Source organism: Sporothrix brasiliensis, assembly GCF_000820605.1.
Source record: "Sporothrix brasiliensis 5110 chromosome Unknown Cont21, whole genome shotgun sequence".
NCBI classification, from domain to species: domain Eukaryota; kingdom Fungi; phylum Ascomycota; class Sordariomycetes; order Ophiostomatales; family Ophiostomataceae; genus Sporothrix; species Sporothrix brasiliensis.
In genome coordinates, this window is record NW_024467140.1 from 2,856,791 (window position 1) to 2,875,522 (window position 18,732).

The 18,732-nt window shown below is 54.7% G+C and overlaps 11 protein-coding genes across 11 annotated transcripts; 3 read left to right on the forward strand and 8 right to left on the reverse strand.

Annotated features, from left to right (window-relative positions):
* Nucleotides 1–924: 924 nt before the first annotated feature.
* On the reverse strand, nt 925–2,472 carry SPBR_04946 (uncharacterized protein; the record flags this gene model as incomplete). Its single annotated transcript, XM_040763223.1, has 2 exons — nt 925–2,162; nt 2,244–2,472. The coding sequence occupies 2 exons, from the start codon at nt 2,470–2,472 to the stop codon at nt 925–927; spliced, it is 1,467 nt and encodes a 488-aa protein (XP_040615858.1).
* Nucleotides 2,473–3,985: 1,513 nt separating this feature from the next.
* SPBR_05321 (uncharacterized protein) lies at nt 3,986–4,626 on the forward strand (the record flags this gene model as incomplete). Its single annotated transcript, XM_040763598.1, has 2 exons — nt 3,986–4,287; nt 4,464–4,626. 2 exons carry the CDS (start codon nt 3,986–3,988, stop codon nt 4,624–4,626), a joined length of 465 nt encoding a protein of 154 aa, XP_040615859.1.
* Nucleotides 4,627–4,970: 344 nt separating this feature from the next.
* On the reverse strand, nt 4,971–5,779 carry SPBR_05252 (ribosomal rRNA-processing protein 17; the record flags this gene model as incomplete). Its single annotated transcript, XM_040763529.1, has 2 exons — nt 4,971–5,484; nt 5,523–5,779. The coding sequence occupies 2 exons, from the start codon at nt 5,777–5,779 to the stop codon at nt 4,971–4,973; spliced, it is 771 nt and encodes a 256-aa protein (XP_040615860.1).
* A 510-nt stretch (nt 5,780–6,289) lies between these two features.
* SPBR_05188 (uncharacterized protein) lies at nt 6,290–7,235 on the forward strand (the record flags this gene model as incomplete). The annotated part of the gene is made up of 2 exons (XM_040763465.1): nt 6,290–6,381; nt 6,467–7,235. The coding sequence occupies 2 exons, from the start codon at nt 6,290–6,292 to the stop codon at nt 7,233–7,235; spliced, it is 861 nt and encodes a 286-aa protein (XP_040615861.1).
* Nucleotides 7,236–7,682: 447 nt separating this feature from the next.
* Nucleotides 7,683–8,123, reverse strand: SPBR_05391 (multifunctional methyltransferase subunit TRM112; the record flags this gene model as incomplete). Its single annotated transcript, XM_040763668.1, has 2 exons — nt 7,683–7,880; nt 7,938–8,123. The coding sequence occupies 2 exons, from the start codon at nt 8,121–8,123 to the stop codon at nt 7,683–7,685; spliced, it is 384 nt and encodes a 127-aa protein (XP_040615862.1).
* Nucleotides 8,124–8,442: 319 nt separating this feature from the next.
* SPBR_05101 (peptidyl-prolyl cis-trans isomerase B (cyclophilin B)) lies at nt 8,443–9,581 on the reverse strand (the record flags this gene model as incomplete). Its single annotated transcript, XM_040763378.1, has 2 exons — nt 8,443–8,693; nt 8,975–9,581. 2 exons carry the CDS (start codon nt 9,579–9,581, stop codon nt 8,443–8,445), a joined length of 858 nt encoding a protein of 285 aa, XP_040615863.1.
* Nucleotides 9,582–11,191: 1,610 nt separating this feature from the next.
* Nucleotides 11,192–12,124, reverse strand: SPBR_05194 (iron sulfur cluster assembly protein 1, mitochondrial precursor; the record flags this gene model as incomplete). The annotated part of the gene is made up of 4 exons (XM_040763471.1): nt 11,192–11,337; nt 11,403–11,468; nt 11,545–11,722; nt 11,906–12,124. 4 exons carry the CDS (start codon nt 12,122–12,124, stop codon nt 11,192–11,194), a joined length of 609 nt encoding a protein of 202 aa, XP_040615864.1.
* A 1,081-nt stretch (nt 12,125–13,205) lies between these two features.
* On the reverse strand, nt 13,206–13,445 carry SPBR_05440 (uncharacterized protein; the record flags this gene model as incomplete). Its single annotated transcript, XM_040763715.1, has 1 exon — nt 13,206–13,445. One exon carries the CDS (start codon nt 13,443–13,445, stop codon nt 13,206–13,208), a length of 240 nt encoding a protein of 79 aa, XP_040615865.1.
* Nucleotides 13,446–15,679: 2,234 nt separating this feature from the next.
* SPBR_05184 (uncharacterized protein) lies at nt 15,680–16,630 on the forward strand (the record flags this gene model as incomplete). Its single annotated transcript, XM_040763461.1, has 1 exon — nt 15,680–16,630. The coding sequence occupies one exon, from the start codon at nt 15,680–15,682 to the stop codon at nt 16,628–16,630; it is 951 nt and encodes a 316-aa protein (XP_040615866.1).
* A 474-nt stretch (nt 16,631–17,104) lies between these two features.
* SPBR_05219 (spermidine synthase) lies at nt 17,105–17,997 on the reverse strand (the record flags this gene model as incomplete). The annotated part of the gene is made up of 2 exons (XM_040763496.1): nt 17,105–17,382; nt 17,454–17,997. The coding sequence occupies 2 exons, from the start codon at nt 17,995–17,997 to the stop codon at nt 17,105–17,107; spliced, it is 822 nt and encodes a 273-aa protein (XP_040615867.1).
* Nucleotides 17,998–18,419: 422 nt separating this feature from the next.
* Nucleotides 18,420–18,641, reverse strand: SPBR_05445 (uncharacterized protein; the record flags this gene model as incomplete). The annotated part of the gene is made up of 1 exon (XM_040763720.1): nt 18,420–18,641. The coding sequence occupies one exon, from the start codon at nt 18,639–18,641 to the stop codon at nt 18,420–18,422; it is 222 nt and encodes a 73-aa protein (XP_040615868.1).
* Nucleotides 18,642–18,732: the final 91 nt, after the last annotated feature.

Sequence of the window (18,732 nt, forward strand, 5' to 3'; positions counted from 1 at the left end):
GGCGGAGACGCGCGTGTAACAGTAAGGAACAAGCCTGGCACAGTGGCGCGAAGCTTGTCGAAGTCGAATGACGAAGGCTGAGTTAAGGAGAGGTTGGTTGTCGTGAAGACGTAGGATGAGATGATGGGAAAAGGATGAAAATGGTAGGAAACAGACAACGGACGTCGTTGGGAAGGCGCGTGTCTCGTTGTTACCTTCTGGTCACAATTTCAGGGTTCGAAGGCAGGAAGAGGCGGGAGAAATGGTCTTTGGTGGCAGGGGGTTCAATGTGGGGAGGAAAGTGCGAACAATGGAAGCGACTAAAGTACCACGTTCATATTGAACATATTGAAAGGTACTTTATGACGCGGGACACGCGACAGGGGGAAAGACAAAACGAAATTTGCTGGAAAGCGCGAAGTTACGGCATCTAGGCAGGCGCTGTGAATGGCCATTGGCGCGCAAAAAGCGGTCAGTCCTCTACAGTGCGCAGTGTACCACTTTAATTGAAAACCCACTGAATAATACAGTGCATAGCACTGTTTGGCACTCCATACATTACACTGCCTGCGGTGACGACACAGGCGCTCTAGACACGAATAGCATTGTTTAAGAGACAACAAAGCTTGCTACTTGCATTTCTTATTACAAGATGATACCAATGAAAAGTAATGAGGGCACCATTCTCCCCATGAATAGTCCATAGCTGCTGCAATCAAGCAAGTTGCATGGAACAAAGGTCCATTTTGCAGTGACTCCAAAATAATATAAAAAAACAAACCAAATGGCAAACGAGAGAAGCCAAAAGAACAGAGATCCCAGGGTGCGTGTGTGTTTGTTTGCGTCTTGAAAAGAATGGAGGTATAGTGTAACCGAACGCCTGGCCATGAGAATCGAAAAGAAAGGAAGGAAACAAAAAGGAAGAGTCTAGAAGCAATGACCCCGCTAGAACTTGATGTCCATCTGGAAATCATCGTCCAGATCGTCATTCACAAATGTCCCGGCACTTCCCAGGTTGTCGTTCTCATCGTCCTGCGCATCAAAGATGGACACGAAGGCTGGCGATCTCGGTGCCGCTGACGGACCTTCAAGTCCATCATTGGGCATGTCACCGAGACTGGCCTGCATTTGAAGTGGTCGACGCGCTGGGGTTGCAACTACGTTGTCAGCCGTTGTCTCTGTCGCAGTAGGGGCAGCACGGCGAGTTGTCGAAGATAGCGCTGTGGAGCGGAGGGTCGACAGGGTATGCGTACGGACCGCAGGAGCACCATTGTTGCCGCGCACCATCGATAGGGCAGTGCGACCCTTGTTGTAGCCCAGCGTCGTACGCGAAGCCGCCTCGGCGACGGGATGGTGGAGATTGGTGCTCTTTGGCCGCAGAGGGAGAGCCGACGTGGTAGTCTGTGGTTTGCGCAGCGGCAGGCTCGACAAAAGCGAAGACGAGATGGACGACGCAGAGGAAGCAGTCTTCTTCTGCAGAGCGGTGCCTGTCACCAGAGGCTTGTTGGTCTTGGAGGACAGCGCCAAAGCCGATGCAGCCTTTCGTGAGGCGATGGTCGCTGGTGGCTGAGTGCTTGCGGGTGCGGGTGTCTTTGTTTGTTGCTGCTGCTGCTGCTGCTGCTGCTTGCGCTTGTTGGCAAAGTACTCTTTGCTCGCCGGCACGTCGCCAATGGACCAGTCGAACGAGTCCATGTCCTCTTGGACGAGGATGTCGAGCTTTTCAAAGGCTCGCCGCTGTTGCTCGGCGAACGCCTTTTCGCGCAGTGGCACGCCGTCCGTCTCGTCGACGGGGTTGTAATAGTGGTCGTAGACACCACGAAGGCGGTTCTGGGGCTCAAAGGCGGCGAAAGTGAGGACGCCCTCGGGGAACACGTCGGACTCGTATGGCCGGGGAGCCACGGGCGGTGGCGCATACTCGATGTCTTCCTCGTAATCACTCTTGCTGTCTTGGGCGTTGTCATCACTCAACACCGACAACTTAAGCGGGTTGACACGTGGAGTCGCAGCTTTTGGCCGGCGGTTGCCCGTCTGTGGGCCGACCGTCTTCTGCTGCTGTTGCGACTGCTCGATCTCTCGGACGATGTCCTTGACACCACCGACCCGGCCCTTTTGCTGCTGCATATGGGATTGCTGTGCGGCATGTGCCTTGGCGTTTGTCGTCTTGTTGCCCAGGGGTGCTCGAGCTGTCCGAGGTTCTGCACCATGTCAGCCTCGATCTTTCTGTCTGTTCTTGCTCTTTGCCGGGGATTGGCACATTCACTCACCTAACGGCGTCACCAAGTTGCTCTTTCCCTTTCCCAACGTCCGCAGGTTCTCGTTTCCGCCATTTTGCCGTCCACGGAGAACACTTTTACCGTCGTTCAGAGGCACCTTCATCGGCGTGTTGAAGCTCTTGCCACCCGGCGTCTTTGGGCCCAGCGCATGATTCTTCCCGGCCGCGCCGCCAACGCTGTGGCCAAACAGGCGGTTCTCCTGATCGCGTGCGGCGAGCATCGTCGTCACGATGATCTTGTTCGTTCCTGTTGCTTGATGTCGATTCTGTCGAATTTGGTAAAGTTCTCGATGGATCGAATTCGCGCGTCGCAGATTGCTCGTGAAATGGCAGGCGGTCGATAAAAGGAAGATTTTGTCCAATTTGATGGTATTGATAGGATGGCGAGATCAATGGAGTGTCGTCACCGTGTGCTCATTTTTCACGGTGCTGTTGTTGTTGTGTCTCGAAGTGGACGAGGCCAGGAAGCTCCCAAGAATGCTGCGTGTTTATTTCGGGGTTAGTCTGTGGACCTGAACGTTGGTGGGGCAACCGGGAACACAGCGTGTGTCTCTTGCGAAGTCGCCAAGAGCTTAGCACTAGCGGGCGTGTTGACCCTGCCTTGTCCCTGATCCCAGTGTTCTCGAAATTCTGCCGCCTGGACGGCAGCCACGGCGCGCTCGTGTTGAACTGAAGACCTGAAACCTGTCCAATTCAGGCTCCTGCCAGCCGCCAACATAATCCGACCGTGCATGCACCCACTTGCCTCTTGTCCTCCCACCACAAAACGCCAACCCCACCTTCCCATTTGCTGGGCCCTGTCTGTCTCGCCGGTCGTTGTTTCCTTGGGCAACCTCCGTCATATGAAAGCCGATACGAAGAGTATCTTCGCTTGCACGGGTCTTTCGTAGCGTTGGAAAGAGGAAAGAGTTGTCACTGCCTCCCACCCTCCTTCTCGCTGATCAGACAACCCGCAACGTCCTCCATCCCTCCTTCCTTTTGCCTCCGTGCCTTGTTGCCTTCCTTCCCCTCCACCTCGATGTTCTCCGCAGCAGCACCACGCAGCAATACCTAACGCCCGCCCAACACCAAACCGCCGGCCCTGCACTAATGCTCCGTAGTCGAATGTTGCACACTACTTGCGGTCAGCCAGGTCCAGAAAAGGAGGGGCCGTTTTAATTCGCACCTGCCCAAACCGCACCCCATTTTCCATTTCCCATTTCCCCTTTTAATCCCTTGGACGAGATTCGTTTACAATTCTTCTTTCTATCCCCTCCTCCCCTCCTCTTTTCTTCTGAGCTCCCCTGTTTTCTATCTCAACCGCATATTCACATCTACACACAACAGCGCATCCCGCACAAACCCGAGCTCTTACGTCTGCCGCCGACCTACACGAATACAGCCAGCCCTCCCACCGCCCCTCTACAAATAGCACCATGGATCGCATTAAGGAGGTCAGTTCAGGCCCTCCCCCCGCGCCTTGCAACTCTTCCCGTTGAATCTTGATGCTTGGCTACGCCGTTTGGTCCTGTACATTGTCCCGGACTCTGGCCGCCTTGTCTCGTCACCTGCTTTGTGTCGCTCAAAGCTGCAATGCGTTCTGTATCGCGGCAGGGTAGCTCGTCACCCGTTCGGAAGCCATCCTGCCATGAACATCGCGGGCGAGGCCGACCGGTCTGCGTGGCAGTGTGCACTGTCCAGCGCACACAACACGGACAACGCGCTAACTATGTCTCTGTTCCCCCTCTACAGAAGATGAACCAGCTCCGTCTGGAGGCGGACTCCGCCACTACCGAGGCCAACGAGCTCAAGGCCAAGGTCAAGGAGCTCGAGCAGGAGAACCTGTCCAAGGAGCAGGAGGTCACGTCGCTGTCGCACAAGAACAGCCTGCTGGAGGAGGAGGTCGCCAAGCTCGAAGCCACCATTGCCGACTTCAAGAAGGCCGCCGACGAGGGTCTCCAGCACGGCACCCAGAACGAGACCCTGACGCGCCGGCTGCAGCTGCTCGAGGAGGAGGCCGAGCAGGCCGACAAGACGCTCCGCGAGACCAACGAGAAGTACGTTACTGCCCGCCGGAGATTCCGGAACCCGGCGTCTCCGTCGTCCCAATCCCATACCCCTTCCGCTTTCTTTCAGCATATCGAGAAATACCCCTTGTCGACAAAAGGTGACTCTTTTTCTTCTTCTTTCCTTGCCCACGTATACTAACCCCGTCTTTCCTCCCCACCGATAGACTTCGGCAGACTGACGTCAAGGCCGGCCACTTCGAGCGGAAAGTGCAAGCACTGGAGAGCGACCGCGACCAATGGGAGCAGAAGTACGAGGACATGGCCAACAAGTACAAGGCGGTGCAGAAGGAGCTGGAGGATTTCCAAGCCGAGATTGGTGCGATCTAATGGGGCTGAAGCACGACGATCGGCGGAGCGCGAGGAGGAGGAAAACATTGTCCATAGCAGACGCGTCGCTGGACGGCACAGGAGCGAAGAGGACAGAAGAGAAAGAAAGGGACGGCATATATTTTGGGTTCCCAAGGCCGTGTTTTTGTACTCTCAGCCAGCTTTGTTGCTGCACGATCACTTTTTTTATACACCCACCAATACCGCATTCCATTTCTTGTTACTTTTCCTGTCCCTAGGGTGAAGACGTGAAACGAATACGCCGTTTGTCATTGCAGTTCATGTTGATTCTCTATAAAATGCGCGCTTCTTAACCAATGTGCCCAAATGCCGAATCACTTCGCTTAGAAGGACCGTTTCCCCTTCTTGTTCTTTGATCTCGAAAGGGCCCGTTCTGCCTTGCTTTCGTATCGGAATTGTTTCTTCTTCTTTTTTGGCCACTCCTTCTTCTTTTTCTGGTCCTTGTCGTCTGCTGCCGCAGGGTCGCCCTTTTTGAACCTTTTCTTTTTGGTCGCGCCGTCGCCGTCGCCGTCCTCGTCGCTGCCAGCCTCGCTCTCTTCGCTGTCGCTCGTGTGGCGCCCGGACAGCGCGTGCATGCCCTCGCGGTCAATGTCGACAGCCTCGACCGTCACCGTGGTGTATTTGTCCTCGTCAATGTACTCCTCCTCGTGGTCAACAAACTCGGGTGCCGTGGGCGTCTCTTCGTCGCCCGAGAAGCCCCCCCATTCTTCGTCGTCGCCCTCCTCCTCTTCGTCCGTCACCTCCTCACCGCCTGCCAGCCGTGCTTGCCGCAGAGCCTCGTTGACTTGCCGGACGTGATTCTCGACATCCTTTTGCCGTTGCTCTTTCAACTGTGGGCTGTTAGATTGTGCGTTTCTCAAACGGGGGGCACCAACCTGGGGTCAATGGGGACACCCGGGCTCTGTTTACTTGCCTCTTTGCGGAAAGCGATCTTCTCCTGGCGCGCTTTTTCTGTGGCAATCTCTTGTGCCTGCTTCTGGCGCTGCACCTTGCGCTTGTGGAAGCCCGTGAGGTAGTCGGAGCGGGCGCTGTCGTCAAAATTGATCTCCTCAATGGCATAGTCGGCCTTGCGCTTCTTGCGCGGCTGGACGGCGAGAGGATTTTTCTTTTCACGAGGTCGTGTGATAAACATCGCAGCGGTCAGGCGTCCTCTTGTATTTGGGGATGGGAAGGTGTAGTTGAGAGCAAATTGCAGACGTCCTTTGTTTGCGGTGGTTGAGGTTCGAGTGATCTTTTGGCAGGAAAAAACTGTTATCGGAGTGTAGAAATCATGGCGGATGGAAATGTACTTTGGAACACACATAATTAGTGTGTCTCTTGTTGTACCTCTCTTTTCCGATAAGGATCTGCCACTCCAATTGGCAGCAGCTGGGCCGCTGGATGTGGCCGCCTGAGGGCGCTAACCACGGTACAGCCTCGCCTGCCGCAAAGCGCTCTTTAGGTCAACGACGTACACTATCGCAAAACGCAGCTTCGGGACCTTCCCAAGCTAGGCCCCCAGCCAATTTTCCCTCAACTGTCAACCCCCTCGTCCAACGCCCATCCACGGGACTCGCTGCCATCTCGATCGCATCATATGCACAGCTTCAACTGACTGTCTTTTCGATTCTCGACCGATATACACTTTCGCGAGGAGCCAGTCATGCGTGTTTCCGTCCTCGCTGGCCTCGTGGCCGCGGGCACTGCCCACGCCTTCTCCGACTCCTCCCCTTTCCTCCTCTTCTCTACAGCCGAGTATGTCCCGATACATCCATGTTGATGCGTGTATCGTTATCAAATGAGCTTGTTTTGCTCGCGATGGCCTCTGCTAACTCGCCAGACTCCCCGTCGAGCCGTCCATCAGCCAGCTCCAGACCAGCGCGCGCGTCCTCGGCTCGGCCAAGTCGCTCCTCGCCGACTGCCCTACGAAGAACTACCTGCTCGTCTCGCAGCCCAACGCCCATGCCAGCGACCTGTACTCGCCCACAGACTGCGAGGCCCACCGGCTGCGACGCACGCTTGCTCGCAGCGACATCCGTGGCCGCTTCACCGTGTCCGAGGTCGTCGCCCCGGCCGACCGATCGAACAACCTGACGACGGACGCGTTCCGTTCGCATATCCACGATGCGTGCCCCGAGGCCCGCATCATCGAGGTGGATCTCCCCGCCCTGCCGCTGGCGCCGACATGCCAGGAGCGCGCCGAGGCCATGGGCGACAATGATTATGTTTTGGGCAACGCCCTGGACGAGCACCTCCCAAAGGGCGACCTGACGGTCGTTTACTTCTCGAACGGTGCCGCGGCACCCGATGCGAATGTTCACGACGGCATCGATTATGTGGCTACGTTTGAGGATCCGGCCCAGGTGCCGGTTGACCGCCGCCATCGCAACGTGGCCCGCCAGGAGTCGGCGCCGTCCAAGGAGCGCGACACCCGCGGCCTGTTTGAAAAGTACCAGTTCTTCACGCCGGGCATCTTTATGAGCCTGATCGTCTTCTTCATTCTGCTGTCGATCCTGTACGTGGGCCTGTCGGCAGTGGCCAGCCTCAAGGTGCCGTACGGCGCTTTTGACAAGGAGATGGGCCCATCTGCGCAGAAGAAGCAACAGTAGGTGGCCGGAGGTACGTTTGGGAGATAGTGTAGGAGAAGAGGATATTTTTAGAAGACGGGACACAACCTGTCTGCGGTGTATCATCATCCACTTTTTGAAAATGTGGTCAGGTGGGAGTTCTTTTTGGGTTTCTTTTCATTTTTCCTTTTGTCTTGTTCATCATTGTCGCCCTGGAGGTTGTCTGCTCCAGATGTAATCATTGATCATTGCATATAGTCGTTTTCATATTACATTGTATCAGGACTTGTTGCACAACGTGAAAACATGTTTGAAATGCCCATAGGCGGTCCTTGGCCCGCCATGAAAAATGTCGTCTTGCGTTGGAAGAAGAGAAATATAGAAAAAGAAAACGAACAAGAACAAATCTAACCCATTTTAAGCCTCCCAAACGCCATATGCAAGCAGTGGAATAAAAGAGCAAAACGTTGTGCAAATGCCATGAGGCCTTCATACCAGGTGGCTCGGCAGCAAAAAGTTGGCAATGCCCTCCCGCACGCCGTACTCGTGGCCGCAGTTGCCGCACACCAGCTTGCCCTCCACAATCTCCGTCTCCACCAGGACATTGTGTAGTTCTGCCAACAGCTTGTCGTCCGACGCCAGAGCCTCGTCTGTCGGCGCCTCCTCTGGGAGCGGCGGAAAGCCGAGCTGGAGAGTTAGCAGTGTACACAATGCAGAATCAGGTAGACTTGGCCTCCTACGTACCTCCACAAGAGTCGTCCTCAGAGCAGGCCAGTCCAACCGCCGCACAATGGTGGTGAGAAAGGGCTTGTTGAGCTCGAGGTCGTCGTGCGCGAGCTCGGCGTCGCGGGGATGCAGCGGGAACGAGGCCGACGTGGCCTTGCAGGCCTTGACGGCGCACGTCATAAAGTTGAGACTGAGAATCTTCATTTTTTGGAGAGTTGTGTGAGTTTGTTAGGAGTTTTGTGAGAGAAAACTCAGTCTATATCAATGGTCCTGATTGCTCATAGTTATCGCAAAAAAAGTTTACAATGAGATTTTCGACTGCAGTGGTGGAGTCACGTGCAGCCTACAGAGTGGCGCGCCAAAACGAAATCGCCAATTCGAATAAGACGATTGCAACAACGCCTTTAATTTGAGACGTCATTGGCTTTTGTAATCAAAAACTGCTTCATGTCCTTTTTATTTGCTTTCTATATAGAATGCCTAGTCACTCGCTTGTTTCAAAAGAACACACCTCTCCGCTCGTCTACGACAGCACCTTTTCGTAGCCAACATCCTCCTTTTTCGAGTTCTTGCGACGGGTCACCTTCACCCACACGGCCACAGCCGCCAGAATCACACCAAAGAGAAGACCCTTCTGGGCCACCGACCAGCCCTCGGAGCTGCCGGCAGCCGAGAACGGGTTGCTGTTGGTCTTGACTGGGGAGCCAGGGGCCGGAGGATCCTCCTTCTCAGGCTCAGCACCGGGAGCCCAAGCAGCCGAGCCGTATTCCGCAGCTGTAGGAAAGAACGACAAGTTAGCAAGCGGCTCTGTTTATGCAATGGACCTGACAAAGAAGAAAACGGGAAGAGAAAAGTACAAAAAAAGGGAAAGGGCACGTTGTCAAGGCGGGAAGTCATTCTCTTTCTTTGATCGACCATGGTCCTTGTCTATTGCTTTCTGGGATGTGTACAATCTGTCTCTTCGGCTGATGGGGTTGCACCTTTTATGTATACGTGCCCTTGTATCTCTCTCTTTTTTTTACTTCTTGTTTTTCTCTACAGTTCCACGTGAATACCTTCTTCGGGCACGGGGAGCTCGCCGCTCTCGGTGATCTTGACGGCCTCCGTCGGGCGGTCCTGGGCGCCCTTCTTGACGTTCTGGATCTTGTCGACAATGTCGTAGCCCTCAAGGACCTCGCCAAAGACGACGTGGCGGCCGTCGAGCCAGCTGGTGATGGCCGTCGTGATGAAGAACTGCGAGCCGTTGGTGTCCTTGCCGGCGTTGGCCATGGACAGCATGCCCTTCTTGGTGTGCTTGAGCTTGAAGTTCTCGTCCTTGAAGCGGTCGCCGTAGATGGACTTGCCGCCGGTGCCGTCGCCGCGGGTGAAGTCGCCACCCTGGATCATGAAGTCCTTGATGACACGGTGGAAGGTGGAGCCGCTGTAGCCGAAGCCCTTCTCGCCGGTGGCGAGAGCGCGGAAGTTCTCAACCGTCTCGGGGACGGTCTTGCCGTAGAGGCCCATGACGATGCGGCCAAGGTGCTCGTCGCCGTGGGTGATGTCAAAGTAGACCTTGTGGGTGATCTTGGGGCCCTTGGCGGCCTCGGCGGTCTGGACGAACAGGACGAGGCCGAGACCCAGGATGAGGGCCACGGAGGCGAGGAGGCGCCGGGGGTTGAACATGGTGGCGTTGTAGGCGATGGTGACAGTAGTCAATGTAAGAAACCACGAAGGAATGGGTTTGAGCTGCAACATTTGATGCAGGGAGTAAAGAGAGAAGAAGTGGGAAGAAGGGCGAGGTGACGGGGAGACGAGATGGAGAAGGCAGAAGAAAGGGGAAGGGGTTGGCTCACTGGCTGGTGACACTAACTGGACAGGTCAGCCTCTTGGGAAGCTACGTTTCAAACTGGCAGGAACGTGCTTGCCCTTGTTGCGTGGCGTGTCGCCCAGCACCCACGCCGGGCGCTGTGTGTCCCAATGCGGTTTAGTGCATTTGGCACCTCTTCAGCCGGATATCAGCATTTTATTCGGCAGGTCTTCAAACGGTACATTCGTAGGCAGTTCCTGGATACCGCAGTGGGGTTGCTGAGGAGCAAAAGGCCAGATATTTGTCGAAGAAATGGCACAAAACCTAACATGTACGTGTGTAGCGTTACGATGCAATCGCAGAGTGTCTTTGGTCGTTGGTGGGCTGTTGAACCTCTGAGCGAGTTATCAATCGCTGTCTATCTTTTGTTTTGAGCTATCACCGGCTACTACAGCGCACTAGGCCCTCGGATTGGGGCGCTACTGTGTGCTGTAACAGATTGATAGGGGCCGAAAGTTGATTCGTCAGCGCAATTTTAGCAGAAACGGCGACCGTTTAGGGCAGTGGCAGGCACAAATAGCGCTGAAGACCACGGCTGGCGAACGCCTCATCAGATGGCGTCACGCATTTTGTGCTGCCGAGGCCTTCCAACTGTCCTTTCCCCACCATTTTCTCACCTTTGCGAAAGTGCCGCTCGACTTGATGCAGTCTTTCATTTTATCAGATCCGTCTCGTCTCACTCACCTGTTGCTTGCAAATCCGGTGACAGGTAATATTTCTATTATTTGCCTTTCATTCTTGAGATATGGTGTTGATACAGGTAGAGTGGAATGTGATTTTGTTCGTTGCATCGTTCAGACGACGGTTGAAAAAGACGCAAAGAAAATAAGAATATGGGAATCCAAAGGGAACAGACGAAAAAAAATATGTACGGCATACTGTAGTGGGAAAAAAGACAAACCGTGGGGAAGTTGACCAGTCTTTCTGAACGCCTCCCTTCCTTCGCCTGAAGAAAGAAAAGGTTCCAATTTTCCATTGTGAGAACAGTGATCGAAGAAAAGACAAACGAGACAAGAAAAAGAGAGTCCCAGAGATGAGCAAGATGGACATCAAAACGCCATGAATAGAGGAAAAGCAAGATGAGAGAAACACACGTGAAAGAAAATGCACAAGAAAATGCACAACAGCCCGCCCCGCGGCCCCATACAACCCGCACTCACACCTCCCTATCCCAGGGTAACATAAAAACATAACGCCTCTTTTTGTGTTCGTGATATTTTTTTATCCCTTACTCATCCGGATGCTTCGAATGCGGTGTGCGCAGTCGAGTTCCGGTGGAGCCAGACCGCCAAACAGAACATGGAGAGTATTTCGTGATTGGATTTTATAGTTTTGGCCGTCGAATCGATTGGGACGTCATCGCATCGCCGTTGTCGCGGCTGTCGTCGGGGCCGTTCATCATAGATTTGGTTTTCGTTTTGGGTCCCTACGCGTGGGCAGCGGCCTGCTGCGGTGCGGCTTGTGCCTGCGACAGGGTCTTGCCGGTGCCGCTCAGGCTGGTCTCGGGACGCTTGCTGCGGTAGTCGGCGACGGCGGCCTTGATGGCATCCTCAGCAAGCATAGAGCAGTGCACTAGATTGTTAGTTGTGTCTCTTGTCTTGGGCTGGGGGAAGGGCCAGTAGTAAAAAAAAACTCACTCTTGACTGGGGGCAGGCACAGCTCCGAGGCGATTTCCGAGTTCTTGATAGCGACAGCGTCGTCCACTGTATTGTGGTTAGTACAAATGTTTGCGGGATGAAAGACCAAAGCGGAGAATCAAAGCGGGGATGGGAGACATACGCGTCTTGCCGTGGACGAGGGTGGTCAGGTAGCTGGAGCTGGCAATAGCCGAGCCACAGCCGAACGTCTTGAACTTGGCCTCGATAATCTTGTTGGTGACGGGGTCGACACGGATATCGAGCTTCATGACATCGCCGCAGGCAGGGGCGCCGACGAGGCCCGAGCCAACCGAGGGATCCTTGCGGTCGAGCGAGCCGACGTTACGGGGACGAGAGTAGTGGTCGATCAGTGGAAACGGGGAAACCCAGGGCAAAAGTTAGCACAGACGAAAGAGGAGAAGCAGAAGAACAAAATGATGTAGGTTTTGGGGCGGCGGGCAGCCAAAATGGGGTTGATATCAGGAATGGCGTTGGGGATGCACCGGATTGGGTGGAGGTCGGTTTGGCACACGGGAAGTCGCAGCAGTGAGGCACTTATCTTTCTCGTGGTAGAAGCGGCGCGCGCTCGGAACGGTCGCAGCAGGGGCAGCCGTCAGCGATGGCCGGGTGGCGGCGCGCAGAGCAGTTTTGGTCGACACAGACGCAGCGACCGAGGACGCAGCAGCGAGCGAGCGCGTCAGAGCAGTGCGGGCAGTGAACATCGTGGCGGTTTGAGTGGATTATTGGAGACGAGGATTTTCGGTTATCGTTAGCGAAGCGAAATGTCAGCGAAATGTGAGTTGCGTCAAATCGGGGAACGTCGAGTTGTGATGCGCGATGGTTGTGAAGAATGTTTAAATGAAAGAGAGAGAGAATGCAAGCTTGGATAAACGAGTCAGAACAGTGTTAAGCGGTCCGCGGAACAAAAGGTTGGATTACGAAAATCACGGTGGAGAGGGGAGGATGGGTGTCGAGGAGGCGAAAAAAAAGTTGCGTGTGTGAGCGATCAAAGGCCAGGCCGAATTACGGTCCCAGTTGGCAGCTCTGGGGAAGGTGCGGATGCCCTCCAGGAGGGGCAGGGGCGACGGTGGGCGAATTGGAACGCAACAGGAAAGTGAGAAAATGACACACTTTCCCTTTTTCGGCTATCAATCTCTTGTCCGAGGGAAAGAGCTACCGTGAAAAAGCTAGGGGCGGCGATAACCTGGCAAGTATCAATCAGATTACAGAGAGGCTCAGTGTGTGGTGCAGGCGATGTCAGCGACGTGACGTTTTAGCAGCTGCATTTTTAGCGGGGCATCCTCGCTCGGATATAACAAAATCACAGCGCTGAACCTTCGGAGCCCCGGAGATTCCACAGAAATTCAAATCCTGCGCCCAATCCTGCTGTCTGCCCAGGCCAGCGACGCCCGATTGGTTCTTCAGGCATGTTTCTTGGCGATCTCGGCGGCCCTTCCCCCCAGTTTTACCATGGCAGCAGGGGATTTAGTAGGCAGCACGATGTTTCTAGGACTTTGGAAGTAGCTAAATACACTCACTCGTACAGCCGCCAAAATTCGAAAATACCGAAATTCCGGTTGATGGAATATGGTATGCTGATTGGGCTCGGGTTCGGCATGACGCAAAAGGATACCAAAATATGGAGACTAAACAGTGGCAAAGCACAGGCGAACTGTAAAACAGAAAGGAAATGAGCAGTGGCATTATCGTAACCTTGATAGAAACATGTTTTATTGAGATGCTTGCTATTCACACCGCAATTCACCTTTCTGGAGTGACGATATTCAGGCCTGAAGCCCATTGTTACCTTGCCGCCCCGGTCCGATAATATTGTCGCTTCGCTGGTGCCCTTTTCGACTTGCGCCGTATAGCGTCCTTCTCAGACTCATCACTGTCTTCGATGGCATCTTCCACGTCGTCCCAGTCGGGAATGGCTCGAATATTGACCCGGTTCGCTTCGAATATGCCGTTCTCATGTGCGCGTGTGAGCTCTTCCACATACGCTGTCCTGTCTGCCTTGGCATCGAACGGAACGCTTGCCATATTTGGTGATCCTTGAACAGTGGGGAAATCATCCACGGCTCGCTGCTCGTCGTTTGTGTCGACAGGAAAGTCATCAGGTGTTTGCTCACGGTCGAGGTTTTCGTGTCCGACATCCTCATCGAAATGATATTCAAGTTCGGCGAATTCTTGCTCGATGGGCTCCTGCCCACTGACTTGGCAATCGGCCTCGTGTCCATTAGCTTCTTTTGCCAAGGCCTCTTTACATGCAACTCGCCTTTGTTGACAACCGTCATATGCATCTTGGATCTCAGATGTCTGCTGAATGATGCTTCGTGTACTTTCTCTATCTAGAGCCGGCGGTGCAGCGAGACTGCGGCTGCTCGACGTACGAGCCAAATGAGCTGACATGGACGGCGACAGAATGGCAAGCCCGTCGCTCTCGAACCGTTGCTGCTCCGTTTCCGACAGTGTCCCGGAGGCCACCGATAACCTACCAGTTGATACGAAAGACGGCGTCGTGATTCTATTACTATTCGTTGGTGTGCTCGGCTGGCTTTCAACAAAGTAAGGGCTCTTCTCCCATCGTTGTCTCTGCGACAAAGAAGGATGAATGCTGCTCGGTGGCCGGTTGGATAATGGAGGAAGATAGCAGTCTGTAGGGCACCGATTTTGTGCCGAAGGATGGTCGTTTCCAACGATGGACGACGAGGCTGGAGCCAGACGAAATGGGGATTGCCCACTGCTGGTATTGGAAGAGAGTCTGCTTTTCGACGAGGCGAACGTGCCATCTCTGCTTCCGAATGCAATAGGGGCTGGTTGGTAGCGGTAATTGCCCATTTTTACGTTTGTTTCATGAGACTGTCCACTGGGTTGTCGGCCAGGTACGGTAATCTTAGCTTGCCCTTCACAATCGCGCCTTCTGGTGGGAAGGTGGCTCGATTGACTGCGGTATCCCTCTACCGAAGTGTGTCGCGGTGAGAGGCTCCTTGTACTTAAAATGGCTCTTGGGAACGGTCGTCGGCTCATATGTGTTTGTGGCAGTTGCGGCTGTGACGGGGGATGTATAGGTCCAGCCTGCTTGCTCCATCCCCAAACCGGAGCATCGGTGTTGTGCTGCTGAAATTGTATTTCGAGCGGCTTGTTGGCCGCGAAGGACCTGATACCGGTCCAGTCGTCCATCTTCAAGAATCGCTGCCTCTTCTGCCGGACTGCATCATCAATAAGCGTCTTGGGTGTCGAAGAGCTTCCCATATGTGCCTGTCTGGTTGCCTTTCGCTTCCCAAGCACAACACCAGAAGAATGCTGGAATGTAGATTGCCCGCTGCTCTTGTCCGGATTGGTGACCCTATGCACACTGTTCGTGGGTTGCCATGACTCGTGCCCTTGTATGAAGTCTCGGTCGAACCTGTCTTCGCTGTGTTCAATCTGCCCCGGCTCCGGCTGCGGCTCCGACCTTATGTCAGCGCTCAAGCTGGCCCGGTACTGCCGCTGTGACGGTGGAAATGGACTCAAGGGGCTGCTGTTGCTAGAGACGTCTCTTGTTGTATTTCGATACCCGTTACCATTGTCGCGGTTTCTGCTTCCAAAAACGGTCTCAAAGGTGTTTGTGGCGTACCGGCTCATGCTCCCAATGACGACGAGCCTTGTAATTTGTAGGTATTGTCCGATAAGTCGTGGGCGTTGCTCAGGTTCGGCGGCATTGCCAAATGTAAACACAAATTTCCTTTGCAGAATGCAATTCGAGAGGTGGTCCAAAAGATGCACATGTCACCACATATATTACATCGTGGGGAAAGAACAACCTTCTACGCCTTCCCTTGATGTCGTCGTCGACTTAACAAGGCTGTATTTCCCGAAGTGGAACGCAACTTCCCAAAAGGGTAGTTCGTTCCAACCGTCATGGTGTCATCGCCAATTGTCCGCCGTCACCCCTACCCCACCTTCCTTCGCGGCGGACAATGCCTGGAAAAGGACCGCATCCATAGCACTTTCCCACCCGCGACGCATATTTGCGGCCCTTTCGTCTTCCCCGAAATCCAGCGACTTTTCACGCTCCCTTACCCGCTCCATTAACAATGCAAGCTGGTTCCCTTCGAGCCTCGTCCCGAACTGCTACGTCTTTGACTGTTCACGCATCTTGTCTGTCTCGCACTCCACTGGCCACTTGCCGACAGGCTCCGTTCTTCGGCCTGGCAACCTCATCCTCCCGTTTCCGGTCCGCGCCGCCTACTGCTCCGTTGTCTTCTCGCCTCTTCCACTTCTCACCCGCCGCCATGACTACGACCAAGACCCCGCCGGCCCAGCTGCCGGGCTCGGCGCTCCTGCGCAAGAATCTCCGGATTGCCTGCATCCAGCTGGCCAGCGGCGCCGACAAGGCTGCCAACCTGGCGCACGCCCGCGACAAGGTGCTCGAGGCGGCCAAGCTGGGGGCGGGTCTTGTTGTGCTGCCCGAGTGCTTCAATTCGCCGTATGGGTGCGATTACTTCCCGTCGTACGCCGAGCCGCTGCTGCCGTCGCCGCCGACGAAAGAGGCGAGCCCGAGTTTCCACGCCCTGTCGGCCATGGCCAAGGAGGCCGGCGTCTACCTCGTGGGCGGGTCGATCCCGGAATCGGTGGAGACCAAGGACGCCGTGCGGGACGACGGCAAGACCTACTACAACACGTCCCTGACGTTTGGCCCCGACGGCGCGCTGCTGGCGACGCACCGCAAGGTGCATCTGTTTGACATTGACATCCCGGGCAAGATCAAGTTCAAAGAGTCGGATGTTCTCTCCCCGGGCAACAAGGTGACGATTGTGGACCTGCCGCCGTACGGAAAGATTGCCGTGGCCATCTGCTACGACGTCCGGTTCCCCGAGCTGGCGACCGTGGCCGCACGCCAGGGCTGCTTTGCACTCGTCTACCCGGGCGCCTTTAATACGACGACGGGCCCGCTGCACTGGAGGCTGCAGGGCCAGGCCCGCGCCATGGACAACCAGGTGTACGTGGCGTTCTGCAGCCCGGCACGGGATCTGAACGCGTCCTACCACGCTTGGGGCCACAGCTTGGTGGTAGACCCGATGGCCAAGGTGCTGGTGGAGGCCGACGAGAAGGAGACCATTGTGACGGCCGATCTCGATGCCGACACCATTGAGTCGACGCGGAGCAGCATTCCGTTGCGTGACCAGCGGCGGTTTGACGTGTACCCTGACGTCAGCGCAGGCAAGGTGCGGTACGAGGAATAAATGGCAGTGGAAAATGTAACTTGGAATACGAAAAATAAACACAAAAGAATAGACTTTGTCTCGATTTTATAAGCGAGATCTACGCAATCTTCGCCGCGACGTTTCTTTCGGCGGACTGTCACCCACCAGCCAGCCACTGAGATTTACTCACTTGCATAAATTTCACTTTCTTGTCTCTTGACAGCTGTTTGAAATCTCATTCCCATTTTTAAATTTCCCTTTTAGATATTCCCTGCCGAGAATGATGCCTCTCGCTCCTAGGAGATATACAAAATGCCACGCATGTTAAACAAAAAAACAGAAAAAAAAATTATTGCAAGTCAAAATTACCAAATATGACTTGCTCAAAGGCATTAAAGTCATCATGTGAAAAGACCGCGTGAAATATGCCTGTGCCTGGGAACGCACTAAGAGCACTTCTACCACCACATTCTCGTACTCCTCCGTCGCTTCTGCCACTGCCACAGGCGGCACTTACTGCAGAGCCTTGGCGGCAAAGTTGGGCAGGATGAAGCTGGCCTTGTGGATCTCGGAGTTGTAGTACTTGCACAGCTTGCTCTCCTCCTCGGGGGTCCACTTGCGCAGAGGCACCTTGACGTTGGCGTTGGGGTCCTTGCTGCAGACCATGAAGCCAATCTGGCCCGACGGGTAGGTGGGGATCGTCGTGTAGGCGTACTCGGCGACAGCAAAGACCTCCTTGCAGTCCTGCTTGAGCTTTGTGATGAGGGGCAGGTGCAGCCACTGGTTCTCGGCTGTTGGTCGGGGCAAAAAAAACATATGTTAGCGGATATGCGTTGGTCAAAGAAATCGGGGAGGAACGTACAACCTTGGGTTGTGATGACGCCGCCCTCACGCAGGGCGCTGTGCAGCAACTCAAAGTACGACTTCTTGAACAGGCTCTCGGCCGGGCCGTCGGGATCCGACGAGTCGGTGATGATGACGTCAAACTCGTTCTTGTAATCGTCGAGGAACTTGAAGCCGTCGCCGACGTGGACCTTGACCTTGGGGTGGTTGAAGCCAGCGGCCATGCCGGGCAGGTACTGCTTCGACAGGCGGATGACGGCCTCGTCAATGTCGCAGAGAATGGCCTCCTCGACGCAGTCGTGCTTGACAACCTCGCGCAGAACACCGCCGTCGCCGCCGCCGATGACGAGGACCTTCTTGGGGTTGGGGTGCGAGTTCAGGGCCAGGTGGGTAATCATTTCCTGGTACGAAAACTCGTCGCGCTCCGTGCACTGGATGACGTTGTCGAGGACCAGGACGGTGCCGTAGTCGGTGGACTCGAAGATGAGCACATCTTGGTACTTGCTCTTCTCATGGTGGAGGACCTTCTTGACGCGGAGCGTCATGGCCTGGCCGGGCCACATATCGGAGATCTCGCGGAACCAGCCATCTGCGCAATGTTTGTTAGTGTCGGGGACATTAATGAAAATGCCCCTGGCCGCTTCTCCAAGACGTCATTCCATTTACAGGGCATCAGCGTGTTAAGGTGCACAGCGTTGTTCGCGGACAGAAAAAAAGAGGGGCAAACTGTTGCGATAAGCGATAAGATTTAAAAATTGGTGGAGGGGGAGGGCAGCTGAGGGAAAAAGCTTTGCGACGCGCAAGGTGGGATGTAACACGTATACCCAGACTGTCGCCAATGCGGACAGAAATTGGAAGAGATAGATTGTGATGGTACGGAAATGTGGTTTGGTAGCCCAAATCGGCTTGTCACCAAATGAAGCCTCTCAGAAGATGGCAATGGAAAGTGTCACCACAAGCAAGAGAGGCAGAGTTGACGATAGGGTCAGGAGGCGCATAGACGGTGCGGGACCGAGAGCAGGGCAAAGTAAAGGACGGTCTTGGGGGCGACGAGAAGGTTTTCGTCGAGATTGGGTATTGTAACAAAAGACGCAAAAACAGCATCGCGAGATTGCGCAGCTGTACGGCCGCGGGAGAGGGCTTGGAAGAGCCGGAGGAATTGGCTCTGCATCTTACCCTTAATGGTCTCGTGGACAATGTCGGACATTTTGACGGTAGGTGAAGAGACGTGTCGTCGAAAACGAGATCCGGTCGGTGTTGGAGGGAGTTGAGGTACGAATTGACAATGACAATGACGA